General features: G+C 39.6%; 1 protein-coding gene across 26 annotated transcripts in view; it reads right to left on the bottom strand.

Annotated features, from left to right (window-relative positions):
• Positions 1 to 212: 212 nt before the first annotated feature.
• Positions 213 to 17647, bottom strand: part of PCDH15 (protocadherin related 15) — a 535558-nt gene continuing 518123 nt past the window's right edge. For 10 of the 26 annotated variants that reach the window (XM_083844317.1, XM_083844318.1, XM_083844316.1 and 7 more), the window contains 5 exons: positions 10871 to 10892; positions 9322 to 9360; positions 7368 to 7441; positions 6472 to 6604; positions 1247 to 5744 (listed from right to left, as the gene is read on the bottom strand). In XM_083844317.1, coding sequence (XP_083700443.1) covers positions 4191 to 5744; positions 6472 to 6604; positions 7368 to 7441; positions 9322 to 9360; positions 10871 to 10892 — 1822 coding nt within the window. In that variant the 3' untranslated portion in view covers positions 1247 to 4190. Of the gene's footprint in view, positions 1222 to 1246; positions 5745 to 6471; positions 6605 to 7367; positions 7442 to 9321; positions 9361 to 10870; positions 10893 to 14052; positions 16828 to 17647 lie in introns of those variants that run through there. The other 16 variants (XM_083844291.1, XM_083844302.1, XM_083844313.1 and 13 more) reach the window with 7 other exon arrangements.

Genomic DNA, 17647 nt, shown 5'->3' with positions numbered 1-17647 from the left:
CTTCCTCTTTGCAATTTTATCTTATTTAATCTTCTATTCCACTTTCCTGTTTAACAATGCTATAGCCTTACAAACCCTGATTCCACTCTTACATTAGTTTGCTATTTCAGCATTGAGTGAGATCGTCTGTTGGAAAAAAATGGTGTATCACTATTGACTTTGGTATTGTTACTCAAATTTAAACCAGCAGATTTGCTCCATTGACTTTCATGGATTTATTTTTAATTTATTACTCTGAGTTCAGAATCAAGAGCTCTGGATATAAATCTTGAACATAAATAGACAATTTTCCAAATCTAAACAGTATAGCCACAAGTACCATTACAGGAAAAACAAGCTAGGCATGTATAGAACTGTCTGAAAAGTTAACCAAATGTTGCTGTGCAGTTATTAGTAGTTTACTATTTATTAAACAATAAATCAAGATAAAAAATCTAATTAACTTAAACGAAGTATTGTTTAGTGAAATTGGAGCCTGTCAAAACAGTTGTTGGGGGGGACAATTAATTGGTACAAATGTGAGTGCAAATTTTTTTTTAGCTTTAAAGCATGTCATTTGTAGTATACAACATATGTGCATGATACAAACTTCATACATTTTCCTCAGTGACAATAAAAAGCGCAGTTTATTATAAACTGAAGTAAAAATTAAAATTTAAAAAAAAATAATCACAGTTTTGTCATTGGTATGTGAAGATTATTCCAAGGGCCCATCCAGAGCTCCTCTTCATCTGACTGTGTGTGTTCACTGTGTGACTCCAAGGGCTCTTTGACATCCTCGTTATCAACAACTGATTCCTGCTCTTCTGTGCTTTTCATTTTGGAGCCGCCTGGCTTTGCTACTATGTTTTCGGCCCCTATAGAGGAAGCAAATGAGACGCTACAAGGCCTCGTGTTCATTTTATCACTAGAAGATGGTCCCTTTGACAATGTGTTCAGTGGGACATTCTCCTCATGTGTCACTGCAAGCTTGTCCAGTTTCTTGAATTGTTTCCCCAGCCTCACTGGAGATGTGACTTTTAAATTATTAGCAAGGCAAACACGACGGGTTCTGACAACAGAGCCATTCTGTGCAATGTAGATGTTACCATTGACGTTGTTTTGAATATTGGGGTTATTAAGACGATTCCTCTGGCTGGAATCAGGAGCGCTGTCTTCTCCAGTGGAGCTGGTCTCATACTCTGGGTCAACTATCAACTTGATCCTTTTCTTTCTGGCCCACTGTTTAATGATAAACAGAAATGTTATTAAATCTCAGCATGATTTCTTACAGCTTTTTGTCCTTTTTCCTATCTATCTCATCTTTTATCTAGACATTTAGTGTGAAATTTTAACTTGGCATTTTGTACTATTCCTTTTAGACTGTACATTGGTATTTCCTAACTCTTCTGATTACCACTCTGCGCCACTACCATGTATGCCTAATGCCTGAACACACAATCAATTCAATCAATTCCTTGTACTTGAAAGTTACAAGGATAAACTCATTTTAGTTTGTGAACAGCATCCTTTCACTTAGATGGTATAAGAAAAGGTATAAAAGCTATAAAGATATAAAAATTAGATTTTTTTTTCAAGTAGTGACAAATTCAGTGAGGGGTTGCTAGATGCATTCAGCTGTGCTGCAATTAAGTCGAAGTGCATCTTCTTTTGAGAATTCTGGAAAAAGAGATGTTACTTCCTGAGAGTTAATTTCTGTAAATTGCAGTATTAGTAAGCGAGACATATTTCAACAAAGCAATGTCTTGGTGTGTGTTACAAAGAGATAGGAAAAACAACTAGATTACTACCACTTTATAAGACAAACGGGAAGGCATTGATGATGACAAAACTGTGTGATACTTCTAATAAAATACTGTACTAAGGGGTAAATGCTTAGGAAGGCCTTAGAAGTTTTCCTTCAGAGTATTACTGAATTGTAAATTCTGCACAGAAATGGCATTGAGCAGGGCTACTTTATATGCACGCTATGTCCAGGAGAAAAATATCTCAGGACCTACACAAGGGAAACTCTCAGGCACGATGTTGGCAAAAATGGCTGGTTAGAAAGATTGATGTAAGGCTTTGTGCCAATTCCAATCTAGAGGAACCAATGGAGGTGCTTTGCTATTAAATAAAAGATGGTGGAGAAATGAGACTTGATTTTATGTAATCCATACACATTCTTAACGAGTTAATGCAAACAATTTCCATGTTGCAGTAACTTTGTACTAATATTGATTACAAAAACCCCATTACATAATTTATGATTGATTCCTGGTGATACACTGAAACAAGCTACCATTGTTCTTGAATTAATAAAGCAAATGCTGTTGTTTCACTAAGGCAGCAGATACCATCACAGTTAACTCCCACTGCAATACATACACATGCACTTAAGAAAAGACAGTTTTAAGAGAAAGAATATCATGCCAGAGAGAAACGGGTGATGATAATTCTTAAGCTTTGAGAAGTTACACTTTGTACAAATTACTTATAGGCCTATTCATTTGTTCCTGATAAAGACATATAATTTTCTTCACACATATGTATTCAGGTAGATGAACAGACGGACTTGTTTAAATGGAATCTATGGGAAAATATCATGTGCAGCTACAATTTTGTGCTATATGGGAATACAAAAAGTGAGTCATCATAAACCCAGTTCACATCTCAATTGGAATTCCAGAGAGAAAATGAAAAGTTACTATCACGTTTTACAGCTCAGCATCCATTGCCCTTCCAGGGTAACTCCCCAGCAGGCTGAAGTATCCCACTATCATTAAAATTCAAACATTTTTCTTGCTCCCTCTAATAGAGACTTCCTGGCAGAGCTTTGGTGCATATGCCCAAAGCCAAATTTGTACTAGCTCAAAAGTACTCACAAGACTAATCCAATACTGGCTCAAAGCTTTAATTTTATTTAAGCTTTCTATTGCTTATTTGGATAAATGGTTGAGAAACAACTCTATGGCTTTTGATAAAAGGCAGATGAAGTACAGATAGATTGTGTGTATACAAAGCTTTCATACTTGGTGTGCTGGCAGCACGGGTAAGAGCTCTGTGAAGCAGTAAATCATGCAGGGATTGTTTCTTATACGAAAACACAAAGATGACAACTTAAGTTGCAAATAACAGAAATCCTTCCTAGGCGATCATGCTCGTTCTGAGCAGAAATGTACTATAAGATTTCTCTATTGAATGACATCAGATATTGCAGCTTAGTGAATTTTAAAAGGTAAATACCAACATACTGAACATAGTTACCCAGCAATACTTTGCCATTATGCATCTCAAACTTTTAATATATTTTTTAAAAACAAACAAAAGCAGCCAAAAAAAAATCCAAACCCCACACAGTAAAGTGGGAAAGGCAGAAGTTAGAAAATATAACTCATTTCCTCTTCTTATCGAGTTCACATTGTACACCTACCTCTGCACTCCTGCCTTGTACATCAACAAAACCTGAATCCCATAATCCGGAAGCAGTTTAATCCCAGTGCTGCTAGTAATATCCAGCAGTTTTGGGAACGTTACTGTGCTACAATTTCAGTTTTCCTCCCAGAAAATAGGGCTAAGGTTTACACCAGAGAACTCAGGTGAAGATTAGCAAATGCTTATATAGTAGTGAAATGTGATGAAACCATGTATGACCTTCAAGTCATAAATATCTTCATCCTCATTCCTGTTCTCCACTGAATCCCGTATGTTTTGCACCTTTTCCTTCCTGTAAGTGCTATTTTGTGACACAGACATAACCTGCCTGAGCACAGGGCTCTTAACAGGTTTGTGCCACCATGCTCATTGAGCTACCCATCACAGCTAATACAAAATGCCATGTACTTTTGCATCACTATATGCATAATGCCAAAGCATTAAATGTAAAATTATCAGTGCCTCTTTAACTACATTACTGAAATTAGCAGAGAAAGAGAAGTATTCTTTCTTGCCATTGCTATATGAAAATAAATCCTTCTATATCCATCAATAAGTATACCTGAGTAGTCTTTCAGAGGAATTATATTAGTTTGGTTTTCCACAGTTCTATCCTTAACATAGCATAAAAGATTTAAGTGCTGAAGCAATAAGCTTTGCCATTTTCTTTTTGGCTACCTCTAGTCAAGCACGAATTGTTTAGGAAAGACCACACAGAAGGCACAGCAAACAAGATCACTCCTTATTGCAATATCTCCACCTACTGTTTTTCCTTTTCAAAAGGACGTAGAATCACCAGCAGTCTCTGACTCCGTAATGGCAGTATTGAGGGTCTCATCTGACTGAGACTGACTGTGTTCCTGGGATATCTTTTTTATTTTCTTTCTGTGCATATTAGTGTCTGAACTTTGATTCCCAGTATCAGGGGAAGTAGCAGTTTTGCTAGAAGGGGCGCTAGCTGTGCTCTTTGTCCCTTTAGTACCTTTGGAAGTAACACTGATTTCACTTTCTAGACAAGAAGATTCATTCTTACTGATAGCTTTCTCCTTGTCACTAGCATCTGTATCAACCTCCTCTGTGCTTTCATCCTCACTATCCTCACCATTAATTCCTGATTTTCCTCTCTCGCCTTCTCTGTTAGCAGCAGCTCTTGCATTTGCAGATGTTTCAGAAACTGCGCTATTGTTTGTGTTATCTGCATCAGGGCTTGCACCGACTCGGTCCGTATCTTCTTGTTCATCTTCTTCTGAAACCTCTTCTATCGTATCTTCTATTTCAAGGCTGGCAGAGGAAGTTTTGCTCTTACAGCTGGATCCTGAAGCTTTCCTGTAGCTTGTACCTGACGCAGTAGAGCTGATGTTCGATTTCTGGCTGGATCGCCTCACTCTGCCACGAGAGCTACCTCTCCTACTTTTTATACTTGACCTTTCAGTGCTTCTTCTACTGCTGGACTCACTAGTCCCCGATTTGCTGAATGAACTTTGTGTAGATGAGCTCCTTGAGAGGCTATCATCTTCATCACTATCAGACTCTTCCTCATCACCATTCTCTTCAGAAGAGTCCTCCTCTGATTCACTGCTGGAGCTGGATCCAGATTCATCATCAGAATCCCCCAAATCATGCCCAGTTTCCTCATCAGAGTCCACAGTACTTTCAGTGGCTTCATCTTGGTCCAGAGTTACTTTCAAATAGTCTTTATCTTCTGACTCCGAGCCAGAGCTACTACTCTTTGCTGATGACTCATCTGAAGAGTATTTTCTTCTCCTCTTCTTCTTCTTCTCCTTCTCATAATCACTATCCTCATGTTCGCTCTCTGCTGTGATGCTTATTGAAACTCCTGATTTTGCTTCATCTCTTTCATACTCTTCCTCTCCTTTTCCTCTTGCATCTTGAAATTTTCTGGAGACGCTAATGCGTTTTAACACATGATTTAGCTTTCTCATTGAAGGTCTGTCGTCTGTTGATTTCTGGAAGTAACTTCCCCTGATAATCATGCTTTTCTCATCAACCACTTGGCGAGCTGACATCAACTTGGCATAACTGGAATCTTTCCTACTGGCTTTCACTTTCTGCAGAATCATTGGGAATATCTTTGCTTTCTTCCACGGAGAACGAGCAGACTCAGCTCTTCCTACTGGTTTTTGAGCACTGACTGCTACACGACTTAAATGCATCACTGCTTTTAGTTTCCTTTTTCCCTGGCCGGTTCTATATACTCTTCCAGAGCCATGCCTTAGATCCATCCCACCACCTAAAGGTCTACCTTCTATTTGAGCCCCTGCTCTCTGGCTTATACCTCTGCTTGAAGGACCTCTGACTTGACTCATTCCCTGCAAATTATGAAAATGGAACTTGATTACAATTTGAAATATAGGTATTACAAAAACTCATAGCCTAAGTCAGTAGGAACAAATGCAACACTTTTTCCCAGGATTAAAACTAACTCACTTGTTTTAGAATAGATTTTACCAAAGTTATGAGGAAGCTTTACTTGTAGAAGAGGCTGCAAATGCACAACTACCTTGCCTTGGCAACAGGGAAAAATACTGGTTCATAAATGTTATCTCTTCTCATTTAATAAAAACCCATGTGATGGATTAAGAGTCTGGTAATTCTGAATATTAAGTTTAAAAAATGAACATTTCTTCTGGCTGACACTGATATTTCAGAATTTCCTTACATTCAGTTGTAAACTTTATGTTAAATTAGTTTAGGTGACTATTTTTCTCAGTGGAAAATCACCAGTTATAGGCTAAATATTAGTAACACTCCATTCAGTTAAGAACATAAAATGGAATTACCTAAGGCCATGTGGACTTTCATTGAAGTAGAAATCTACATTAAGGGAAAAACTAATGTGCATATTAAAAGAAACTTTGCAATTCCTTTTCATTTCTGACACAAACTTTACTGGTCATCACAATGGCAAATGATTAGGATTGGAAGAGCTGCTTATTTGGTCTATATAGAGTATTCTAATTACAAAATCCATTTGATTAGGTTTACCAATGCTTCGCCTTGTTGCAGAGCCAGATTCAACACGCCAGAGATGCCTACCTCTTCTGCTGTTGATCCATGTGGGCTGTAGTAGTAGCCACCATCGTTCTCCACCACGACTTCCCCATACTCATCGTACATCCCCGAAGGAGACAGCAGTCTGCGGCGGCTCCCATACTGAGGCAGTTCATACCTGGCAAAACACCATCATTTCTTTGTAACATGCAACAATGTACTCACGCGTGTCTCCACACACAGCTACAAACGTGCGAACTACAAACTATTGCAAATGGCCCAACGCCCATTACAACCGGAGGGAGCCCCAGCTGCCAGGTCTCTGGGATCTCCTGAATGCAACGACCTTCTTTTCCAGGTACCTCATCTTCTTTGGTCTTTTTTTTTTTCCTTTTTTCTTTTCTTTTTTTTTTAATTGAGGGATAAAAGAGTAGATTCTCTAGGATCAGTTCTGGAGAATCCTTGCAAGCTTGTAAGAATAGCAAATCCCTAAAGTGCTTGCAATCAAACAGACTTTACCCAAAAAAGGCGGGATGATATTTTTCTAGGTAAATGTAAAAAGCCAGATGCTGGCTAGGAACTATGAGCAGAAAGTATCACTGAACTCAGGCTGGTGAGACAGAAAAGGGGAGGAGATGATGTAAATTCATCTCCAAGACAGCAGATATATGCAAATAAAAAAGAGACTATAAAAATGGCATGATAAATGGAGTACGCACACTGTGGTGCAATAATTGGATTCCTAAAGAAGCAGGGAGTTACACAATGCCCCTTTAACTTTCGAGAATTGAGTTTTGTTGTCAGCACACTCATTAGTGGATGGAAAGATTAAAGTAATCCTGAGGTGAAGGGAAGTCTCCAGATTAGGCGCTGTAATAATAAACATCACCAACCTTGAAAAGCAGCATGTTTAGAAATACATAGGAAAAATGAAAATGTACCCATGCTCATAACTGTAGTAATCTTGCCCATAGTATTCCTGCCCTGGATCAATTCCAGACTCCATACTTAATTCCTGTTGAGAGAGAACACCGATTGAATGCAAACAGTGACACACGATATGACTGATGATAAAGACACAAAGAACCGTACCCCAAAGTGCAAAAAAAAAAAAAAACAAAACAAAAAACACAAAGAAAAGAACTATAATAATTCAAGGAACACTGTTAACCATCAAGAACCACAATGAGAAATCAACACAAGCTTTAAATGACCCCCACCCTGGTGTATTTCCTGGGAGTGACTGTTCTAAGTCAGCTAAATGCAGGCTCTTGCTGGTGTGGGACACTGTCTCACTTACCCTGCATAAAACTCCCATTCACTCACTGCAAATACACTTCGCCTATTCAGGGAATCACATTGGGTCTAAAAGATTTGAAACAGAAAGTATTGTGTTTATAAACAAGAACTGTCTTTGCACTTCACTGCAGTGTACTAATACTTCCATTAACTTGGCAGGCCAACTGCTTAGTTCGTCTCCAGGTACAATCATCGATTATCAGTTGACTAATTATCTGAAAAAATAGATCACGCTTGAATAGCGAGGAAATTATTGTCTCTGTGAATCTGGACATGAAGCTAGGATAGCTTTCTGTCTGTGTGATGAAGCACATGGGAGCAACTTAAAGATGCTCAAGGGCAAAATCACAGAATCATTTAGGTTGGAAAAGACCCTTAAGATCTTCAAGTCCGACCATCAGCCTGACACAACCAAGTCCACCACTAAACGATGTCCCTAAATGCCACATCCACACATCTCTTAAGTACCTCCAGGGTTGGCCACTCCACCACTTCCCCAGGCAGGCTGTTCCAACGGTTGACCATGCTCTCTGTGAAGAAATTCTTCCTGATATCCAATCTAAACCTCCCCTGCCACAACTTAAGGCCATTTCCTCCTCCCCTAACATTTGTCAACCAAGAAGAGAAAGACACCCACCTTACTACTACTTCCTTTCAGGTAGTTGTAGAGAGCAATGAGGTCTCTCCTCAGCCTCCTTTTCTCCGGACTGAACAACCTCTGGTCCCTCAACTGCTTCTCATGTGTCCTATTTTCTAGCCCATTCACCAGCTTTGTTGCTCTTCTCTCAAGGCATCCCAGCAACTCACCATCTTCCTTGTAGTGAGGGCACAAATCTGAGCGCAGTACTCGAGGTGCAGACTCACCAGTGCCATGTACAAGGGACAATCACTTCCCCAGTCCTGCTAGCCATGCTATTTCTGATACAAGCCAGGATGCCACTGGCCTTCTTGGCCACCTGGGCACACTGCTGGCTCATGTACAGCCCCTGTGGACCAACACCCTCAGGTCCTTTTCCTCTGGGCAGCTTTCCAGCCACTCTTCTCCAGACCTGTAGCACTGCATGGGGTTGTTAGGACTCAAGCACAGCACCTGGCACTTAGCCTTGTTGAATGCCGTGCAACTGGATGCAGCCCATTGATGCAGCATATCCAGATCCCTCTGCAGAGCCTTCCTAGCCTCAAGCAGATCAACACACAACTTGGTGTCATCTGCAAACTTATCCCCTCATCAAGATGGTTGACAAAAATATTAAACAAAGCTGGCCCCAATACGGAGACCTGGGGAACACCACTTGTGACTGGCCACCAACCAGATTTATGTCCATTCATGACAACCCTTTGGGCCTGGCCATCCAGCCAGTTCTTCATCCAGTGAACAGGATATCCATACAAGCCATGAGCAGCCAAAATAACAAGAGGCAATAAATTTCAAGTATTTAAAAACTACATAAATGGATTAACAAATGTTAGAGCCTTCCTCTTCATCTAAGACAGTCAGGAAAAAAATTACCCAGCAAAGATGAGTTTTGATTACGAAATAATGTAAAAGCCGTTTTAACTGTTATTGAACAATTAAGACATGAAAAATACTGGTACCTCTGGTCTGAGAAGAGAAGGTCTCAGCAACTGCTGTTGCTACAGAAGAAAATTAGAAAGGTGTTAATTAGGCAGTAACAATTAAAACACAAGTCATTTGTGTCAGAAGATTGGAAAGAAATCTTAACAACACAGGTTCTTTAGAGCCTTTCATATGGCAGTCACCTGGGTGCTTCCATATTCACTGAGGAGAAAACTGCTGAGCACCTACTCTTGTATTACCACTTTATAGTCCACTATTTATTATATGAAATCAGCTTTCCAGTTTATGTGGTGATTCTCTAGATTATTTAGCTCAAGGACATTTATCAGAGTCCTATAGAATTATTGTGTCGTGTGTGTTGTAGACAGCAGGGAAACAGTGGCAAACAAAAATTCCCCACAATGGGTAGAAAGCAAACCTATGGGTTTGTAGAAAAGCCTCTGATTCAGCTACTAAAAACCTGAAGTACCTTGACTTCTACCCCAAGCTTCTGCTGCAGTACCATCACTTCAGTCCTCTATCTATATTTCTGTACTTGTGTGGCTTTTAACTAAATGCCTTGCAACCACAAATAGACTTGAATTCACAATCCCAATTAGATAGTGAAACATTATCTCACTTACTTTCTTTACAGCTTATCTGTGATTCCTTACTCTGTGCAGGACACTGTGAGAAAAGCATGCTGGGGTGAGCAGAGAGACCCCTGGAGGTCGCACAGAGAGGACTGACAGATCTATATGGTGCATCATAGTTAAACACAGGTCATTTTCGGCAGTCACTTTGTTAATTAGTCTGCACCTCCAGTTTTCTGTAAATGACTTAGACTAATACGCATTCATTTGTAGTTTTGTAAATTAGGATCAGATTTATTCAGGGAGATCAATACTGTTATCTGAACACTCCTCCCAAAATTTGGTGGCACTGTTTCAGCCGAAACCAAACCCTGGGAGACGGGGAAGCTCTGTAGCTGAATTGTGAGACATAAATCAGCTCTGCAAATCAGGAGGCCAAATCACAGCACAACAAACTACTGAATAAGCAGCAGTAGGCTCCAGAAGCTCATCCTAAGACTAATAATAATGGTAAAGCACTCATGAGTAAATACCAGCCCTTATGATAGAAACACATGTCAGAGAATTTTCTCATTACTGAATGAGTTCATTTAGATTTCTGAAGAAAATTCTCCATGTTACTCGTTGCTGAAAGAAAGACACTGCAAGGACAGACCACAGTGGGTTGCAGAAAATGTCTGTGCTGGGCCCTTGACAGTGGGCAGCAGCAGATGATTAAATCTGCTGTAGTAAAACACAGCAAGCAATGGAAGCAATGCCCTACGGAACTTTTTGGCAGGCTGTCAAGCAGCAGTCTCCTGGCCTGGAGGTTACATTTGTGCCACGATGGTTCCAAGCTACCACTGAAAAGTACAGCTCGTGAATACATACACACTTTTTGAACCACTTTGTATTTCCGGTCTCTAACATAGCTATTGTTTCATAACACAGGTTTGTATGGAAAAAGTTTGTTGATATAATTAGTAATTTAAATGTGACTAGGGAACAGCCTTACCTCTTGCTGTGCATATCCTCGCCTTGTAGTCAGAAAAAGAAAAAAAAAAGTATTAGTATACTTCTGCTAGACTATGTAAAGATGCATATTGCCATTCTTTCTGGAGAGATGAAAAGATAATGCGATTATCAGCAAGAAAAGAAATACATATCTACAATATAAAATATGTCTTTCTTTAGATTTGCTCTGCACATACAAATTTTTGCATGAGAAAGGCCAGTGAGTCTTTGGGATCTTTTCTTGCTTTAGATTGCAAATGAATGAGAAGAAATCCCCAATCCCCACAAGCCAGAGAGCCAGTGCACCCAGTGCAACACAGCAAAGGGGAGCAGGGTAAATGCTGTGCTTGGTTTTTCCTTACTCTCTCCAACAGAGGCCCTGCCAAGTCACCTTCTCTGTTGTCTCAGACCTACAAACACCATCTACAGAGACTGTTATTTCACCTGAATGTTTAAGCAGTGAACAGTTTCTCTACTGCTTCTGGACTTTCGTTATCCACAAAGGACTTGCTAGAAATTGGCCTGAAGCTTCTATTAGTAATTTAACACATTATTATTAAAATTACACATTTCCTAACACTTGCTCAGCAGGGGGGGAGTTACATTATTTTAGCTATCTATGATTATTTTGCCACAGGCTTTGTACTGTTGATCTCATTGGACTTTTTTCGTTGTTGTTTTAATTCATTTTCTTGGAGCCATTCGCATTGCATGACAAATGCACTTACATCTATCAAGGTCTGTATTTTCACATTTTGTGCCAGAAAATTATAATGGTTTATACAAAACTAGCAAACAGCAATTTGGTATTAAGGATAGGCATGGAATTTTTGAATTTTATTTTTAAGAAGGGAAGAATAAATGCTCAGAAGTATGCTGAGCTTAACCTACCACGGAGACAGCAGTCTAGGGAAATTCATTAATTACGCTTGGGTAAACAATAAAAAACAGAGTACAAGTCCTTATTATTCTTTACTATCATCATGTCTAAAATTTTCTATTAATATTCAACACATGGAATTGATTATCAGAATTACATTAATGCTGTTGCCCATATAATATGAAACTAATGAACAACTGAAATGAAGATTTATCATCACAAGACGATACGTGACTTTTCAAAGCCCACTTGAGCAACACTGTATTTAGTTTCCCTATCGCCTGCAGCAATCTTCAGAAAAAGAAGGTCTTGTGTTGCACAGAGGATAAGTAAGCCTATTAATCTTAATTGTTCTTGAGTAGTCATTGTATCACAGATTAAAATTGTAATATAAGGAATTCTAATTGAATTTGGAATTCAACTTTCTTAAAAATAGTACCACGCTGTGTTTTGAGAGATGCATATACTTTTCTTACAGTTTTGTGTGGTCATGATTAGAAGAAAAAAATAGCTAGACAAATAATGTCCATTCACTCAATACAGCACAAGGATCTCTATTCTGAGAAAAAGCCAAAGGTCAAAACAACATCATTTGTTTCCAGGAAGGAACTTAAAGCTCTCCACTGAGTAAAGAATTGCTTCTGGATAGACATTAGCAGCTAGACTTCACTGCAGTCAGAGAGAAATCTTCAATGCAAAAATGGAAAGCAAGAACATAATGCCTATGATGATGTACGATAATATGGCACCTACTTATACACTCTTGGTGCTTAACATGACAGATGAAACAAGAATGAATTTACATGTACAAACACTGGCAACCTTCACAGGACTGTGCTGCTAACATGAGTTAAAGGAACTGTGATTTGCCTAAAGCAACGATTTTCCCAATTACTGGCATCCCACCAGGCATTTGCTATTTCATACTTTTTATCTGTTTTCACATTAAAAGTGTAAGAACCATAAAACCCAAATACTACAGATACTACGCAGTGGAGGCAACTTCTTATCAGTTTGCCCCAACTCTTGAAATGGAGGTTTCCTGCAGTTCATAACTGGAATCTGAAGAGAAAAAGAACCTGGAGGGGAGATGAGTAATGATACTACTGCTTAATTTCAGCTTTGCAGACAGTACAAAGGCAAGAAGAGTTCTTCACAGATGCAATCTCTGCTCCTGCTCAGGACTCAACCCAGTCAAGCTGCTGATAAAAGGACCAGGGCTATATCCAGGGTCACATCTGACAGTAATAAACCAAATTGGACAACCCAGACAACCCAAAGAAGGGTCAATAAGCTTGTATATGGTCAACATTTTGCCAAGTAGTGTATTGGTTGTCATACTTCCTAGTGCTGCAGAGCTCTAGTAGCACCCAGATATTTCAATGGGACAGAACCTCCCTAGCGTATGTTAAAATACATGCTATTGGTATAGTTTCTTTCCCAGTCTAATCAATTTTTATTTTTTAATAAGGGCTGTTCAAGAAACGAACTAAAGAACAAAGGTTGCATTAATTACAGACAAAAATAAATTAGGTTTCATAAACCCTCCAACTTAATAAGGGTTAAAGAATGAGAGAAGGTAGGTGCTCCTCATTAGTGAAGAGCTGATTACCATGACCCCCACAGACTCTTCTGAGAGTGATTGGATGAAATATTTAAAATGGAATTTTTGTGTGACGTCCAACCTTTCTACCTAAGGAATGCTACAGATAATTGTAGCTGAATAAAACCTTTGAAGTTTATCTCCTGAATTACTAAACACCTGCAACTCTATTGTATGACACTACACACTGCAAAATTATTTTGTATTTGTCTAGTATTTCACTAGTGATGTAGAGAACTACACAAAAGCATCTGTTACACTTAGCACGATAACTTCTCATGCTCATCTGTGCACACTTTCAATTGTCCCACTGCCTCCGTGCCTGGACCACAGGAGGTACACAGAAGAAGGTACACATGTAAGCCATCTTCCAATTCTGGCTCTTAAATCTTAAAGGTTTCTCTAATAGCTGCTAATCTTTGACAGTTTGCTGCTGGTGCTGCAGTTGCACCACTCAGAGCCATTTAGCATGATGGGCAGCTAACCTACCTGTGTGAATCTCAAATTACATCGACTCTTACAGTAAAAATGCTGTGATGGATAACCATTCCCTGCACACGTTTGGGTACTGTTCCTAGTCATTACCTGTCTTGGAACTACAATCTAGCCCAAGAAGAGTGCAGGACTTCATTATGCATAGAAAAATTCTAATACACCATCAAAGCTTGCATGATGGAGATCATGAAGTTTGGCTCTGAGGAAAAAAAAAAAAAAAGAAAGAGAAACTACCTTCAGCAGTTTCTGACTGAAGCATCCGTACATGTCCTAACCGCAGATTAAAAAAAAAAAAAAAAGAGAAAAAAGAAAAAGAAAAAAGAGAAAAGGCCAAGCACCACAGAAATGCTGAGTATCTCCAGACAGTCTGATAAATAATTACCTTTTTGCTCAGAATTATACGTTTGATATTTAACAGAATTTTAGTTTTTCTTCATTCTGTAATATATGCCTTTACCACTGCTTTTAAAAATTTTCATTTTAAACATGAATATTCTTCGTTTTGGCAAAGAACTAAATGAAACTTGCAGGTTGAACCAAACTAACATTCATTTAAATGCCAAAATGCTTCTACTTACCGTTTGTTTCAAAGGACAAGCTAATTGACATATTTAATGCAAAGGTCTGATTTAGATAACTGTGAGCAAAAAAGCCAGTAAGTACATCCATATTACATGGATTTTTACAAGTACTTATAAACTATTCACTTAGTGACACTAATCAGAATGACTTTATTACATTTTAAGATAAGCAAGATGTATTAACTGAAGTTCATGGTAAATTAGCATGAAAGTTAGAGAGACGACATCAACATGAACATGCAAAATAAAAAAAAATGCTTTGTACATTAAATCATTTACAAAATAAAAACTTTAAACGTGCAGTTACAATATATATAAAAAAAAAAAAAGCAATGGAAGGCATGTAAGTGACATGAGGGAAAACAGCCGGGTTTACTGACAAATCAAGAGAAAAACCTTCTTCTGACTTAAGAGATGCAAATGTGAGCTGAAATAAAGCAAGCTAGCAAAACAGAGCACTGCGTCATCTCCCACGCAATAAAAAGATGAATAACTGTAATAACTCTGGCTCACTGTGCTGAGCCTGCTTACTATCAGCACTTGCTTTCTTTGACATCCGATATTTGACAGTAAGATTCCTCCCAGGTGGTACATTTTATGGGCAAAGCAAGAGATTCCCATTACAGATGCAGAAAAATTGCTCTGCTTGGTGGTATTAGCTACAGTGAAGGCTGCTTAACATAAAGCAGTATCAAGCCCTCTGTCACGTATGACTGATCCTTGGGTACAAATAGACAGTTTTCCCCAAGAATTTCTGGTAAAAAAAGACTAAGAACCAATGCCATAGAGCAGTACAATGTAGTGTTGAGAGAACCACTTGGAAAATTATACATTACAAATTTCTGAGGAAACAGGTACGACAAAGTCTCAATTTTGGGATTAGGACTAAATAGTGATATACAGCGGAGAAAAGGAAAAAGCCTGAATTTCTGGAGAGTCTGAGGCAGATACCGTGTGCTGCATTAGAGTCATCTCACTCAAAATGTAACATGCAGAAAACATCCAACTGAAAACATTACAGTGCTGTCGACTGGGATGGAAAGCGTTTCTCAAGCTCCTCCACAACACAGCTCAAGCTGCCATTCTGCTGGTTGTGCTCAGCCACTGCCTCTGGAGTTGGCAGCTCTGGTGTTGCAACTGGTTTGAGCTTAGAAATGTGCTTGGGCAGAACGTGGTTTTTGTCTATTTGGCTGTACATGTTGGCCACGGACTTTTCAATTGCTGCTAAATTCTGAATGTTTTTAAGAATACCTTTCAGCTCCCTACGGGGAGGTGGCTCTGGCACTGGGGCCGGTGGCAGTACAGCTGGCTGTTTGGCAGGGGGTTTTGAATGCTTTGCAGGGGAGAGGTGCTGGGTGCTAAGAAGAGATGAAGAAAGAGACACGGGGGGCAGAGCTGGAGGATGTGGTGACAACAGAGGAGGGGATGGAGGTGGAGGTGGCAGCAGTGGAGGTGGGGGTGGGGGAATTTTAGGTGGATCTGGAATGCTTTCTGCAACTTCTCCTTTGGTCTGAGGAGCTAGAAAACTTTGGCAAACTGATTTCTTTATCCTAAAAGACGGAGGAGTTGGTTTCCGAGTTGGTGGAGGAGAAAGTTCTTCAGGATAGTCGTGGTGAGTGATGATTACAGAGGGGACCGTGGAAGGCTCAGGCTCAACTACTTCAGCACAAGGTGTTGGAGAGGACAGAGGAGAAGAGCGAAGGCAAGGAGAAGCAACCACACTTTTAGGAGACTGCTCTAGCACGTTCTCTCTTTCTTGGAAACAGCTGCTGTGTGTTGGTGAACGGATGGATTTCACATCAGGAGATTTCACTTGCTTCATTTCCTGCAAAGCCTGCTGCTCAAATTGTCTTGCCTTCTCTTTTACAGTTAACTTGGGGCCACTTATTCTTTGAAACAGTGGACTGCTAAGATCATCTCCGCTAGGCTGATTTTCAGTTCCTTCATTCTCTGCTTTGAGTCTTTCCTGTTGCCACTGAATGGGGTCCATGATAACCGGCCTGCTCAGAGAACCAGGCACGTGTCTTTTGGTAACATGAGCTGGTACCGTCCACGCACGGTGACTGCCTCCCAAGGAGGCATCTCTCAAGACTAAGTGCATAGGAGAAAGAGTATCTAGGGCATCGTTTCTCTTCCGTAGTAACCCAGCAGCAGCAGGACTCTGAGTGACACCTTCCACATACAATGGGTTTTGAGTAGTTAATGGGTTCTCATCAGACAAAAAAGTAATGTTACTTGAAGATTTGGGGAGATTATTGTTCAAGGATCCATTGATATTAGATTGCTTGTGAGCCTCAATAGCACGGGAAGCAAAGCTGCTTATAACTCTCTGACGATCTCCTTCTTCTAAGACTGATTTTTTTCCCCTGCTTTGTTGGAAATGGTAGAGAAGAAAAAGACTTGAAAGAAAAGAAGATAATCACATGTAAGGAAACATGCATGGACATAGATTTTTATGAGAGAAGAAAAGAATTTGTGATATGAATCAGAGCCATAACAATACTTCCAGCAAACTACTACTACCCAACACACACACAAAAAAATCTACTGGACTACTGGGCAAGACATTTACTTTCACATATTCTTTAGGGGAGAATGACTTTAGGAGGAAGAGAAACTGTAGGATTTTAGCTACTCAGCAAGTTCAAAAATTGTTGACTTCTTAAAAAGCGTAGATTTCAAAAGTATCAGGGTCAGTACTGTACCCTGTCTTCCAACTGATACAAAACATCAATATTACATACTATTGCTATACAGTTTCCCTGTGAGATAATATGGAATCACTGTATGTATACTGTTTGTATGTTTGTTTCCATCACTGACACAGCAGTGGCACTGTGCCGTACAGCGCACAGCCAACACAGGTTCACCTTAAAAATTCCTGTGAGTATTCTATTTTATAGTAATTGTGCATCAAACCTCTGCAATTCTATAAAAATGTGTACAGTTAGGCAGCCTTTAAGTGTGACTGCATTGCCCATTGAGGAGTGGCCACAGGTCAGTTGTAAAACTAGAACTGCTCTCCAAGCCGACAGTCAGCCTGAAACCATGGCCACAGGGGCAGTCAGAGGTGCCCCAGGCACACCTGAAGCTCAGAGCTGCAAGGTGCAGGCCAGTGGGAGCAGAAGCCAGTCAGCTGAGATACGTGTTGCACTCTGACTGTTCTGAGACTGATTTTTACAGGCATTAATTCTTGCATTTATGATTCATCTATTGATG

This window comes from Anser anser, assembly GCF_964211835.1.
Source record: "Anser anser genome assembly, chromosome: 7".
NCBI lineage: Eukaryota > Metazoa > Chordata > Aves > Anseriformes > Anatidae > Anser > Anser anser.
This window is presented reverse-complemented; position numbering and strand designations above follow the sequence as displayed.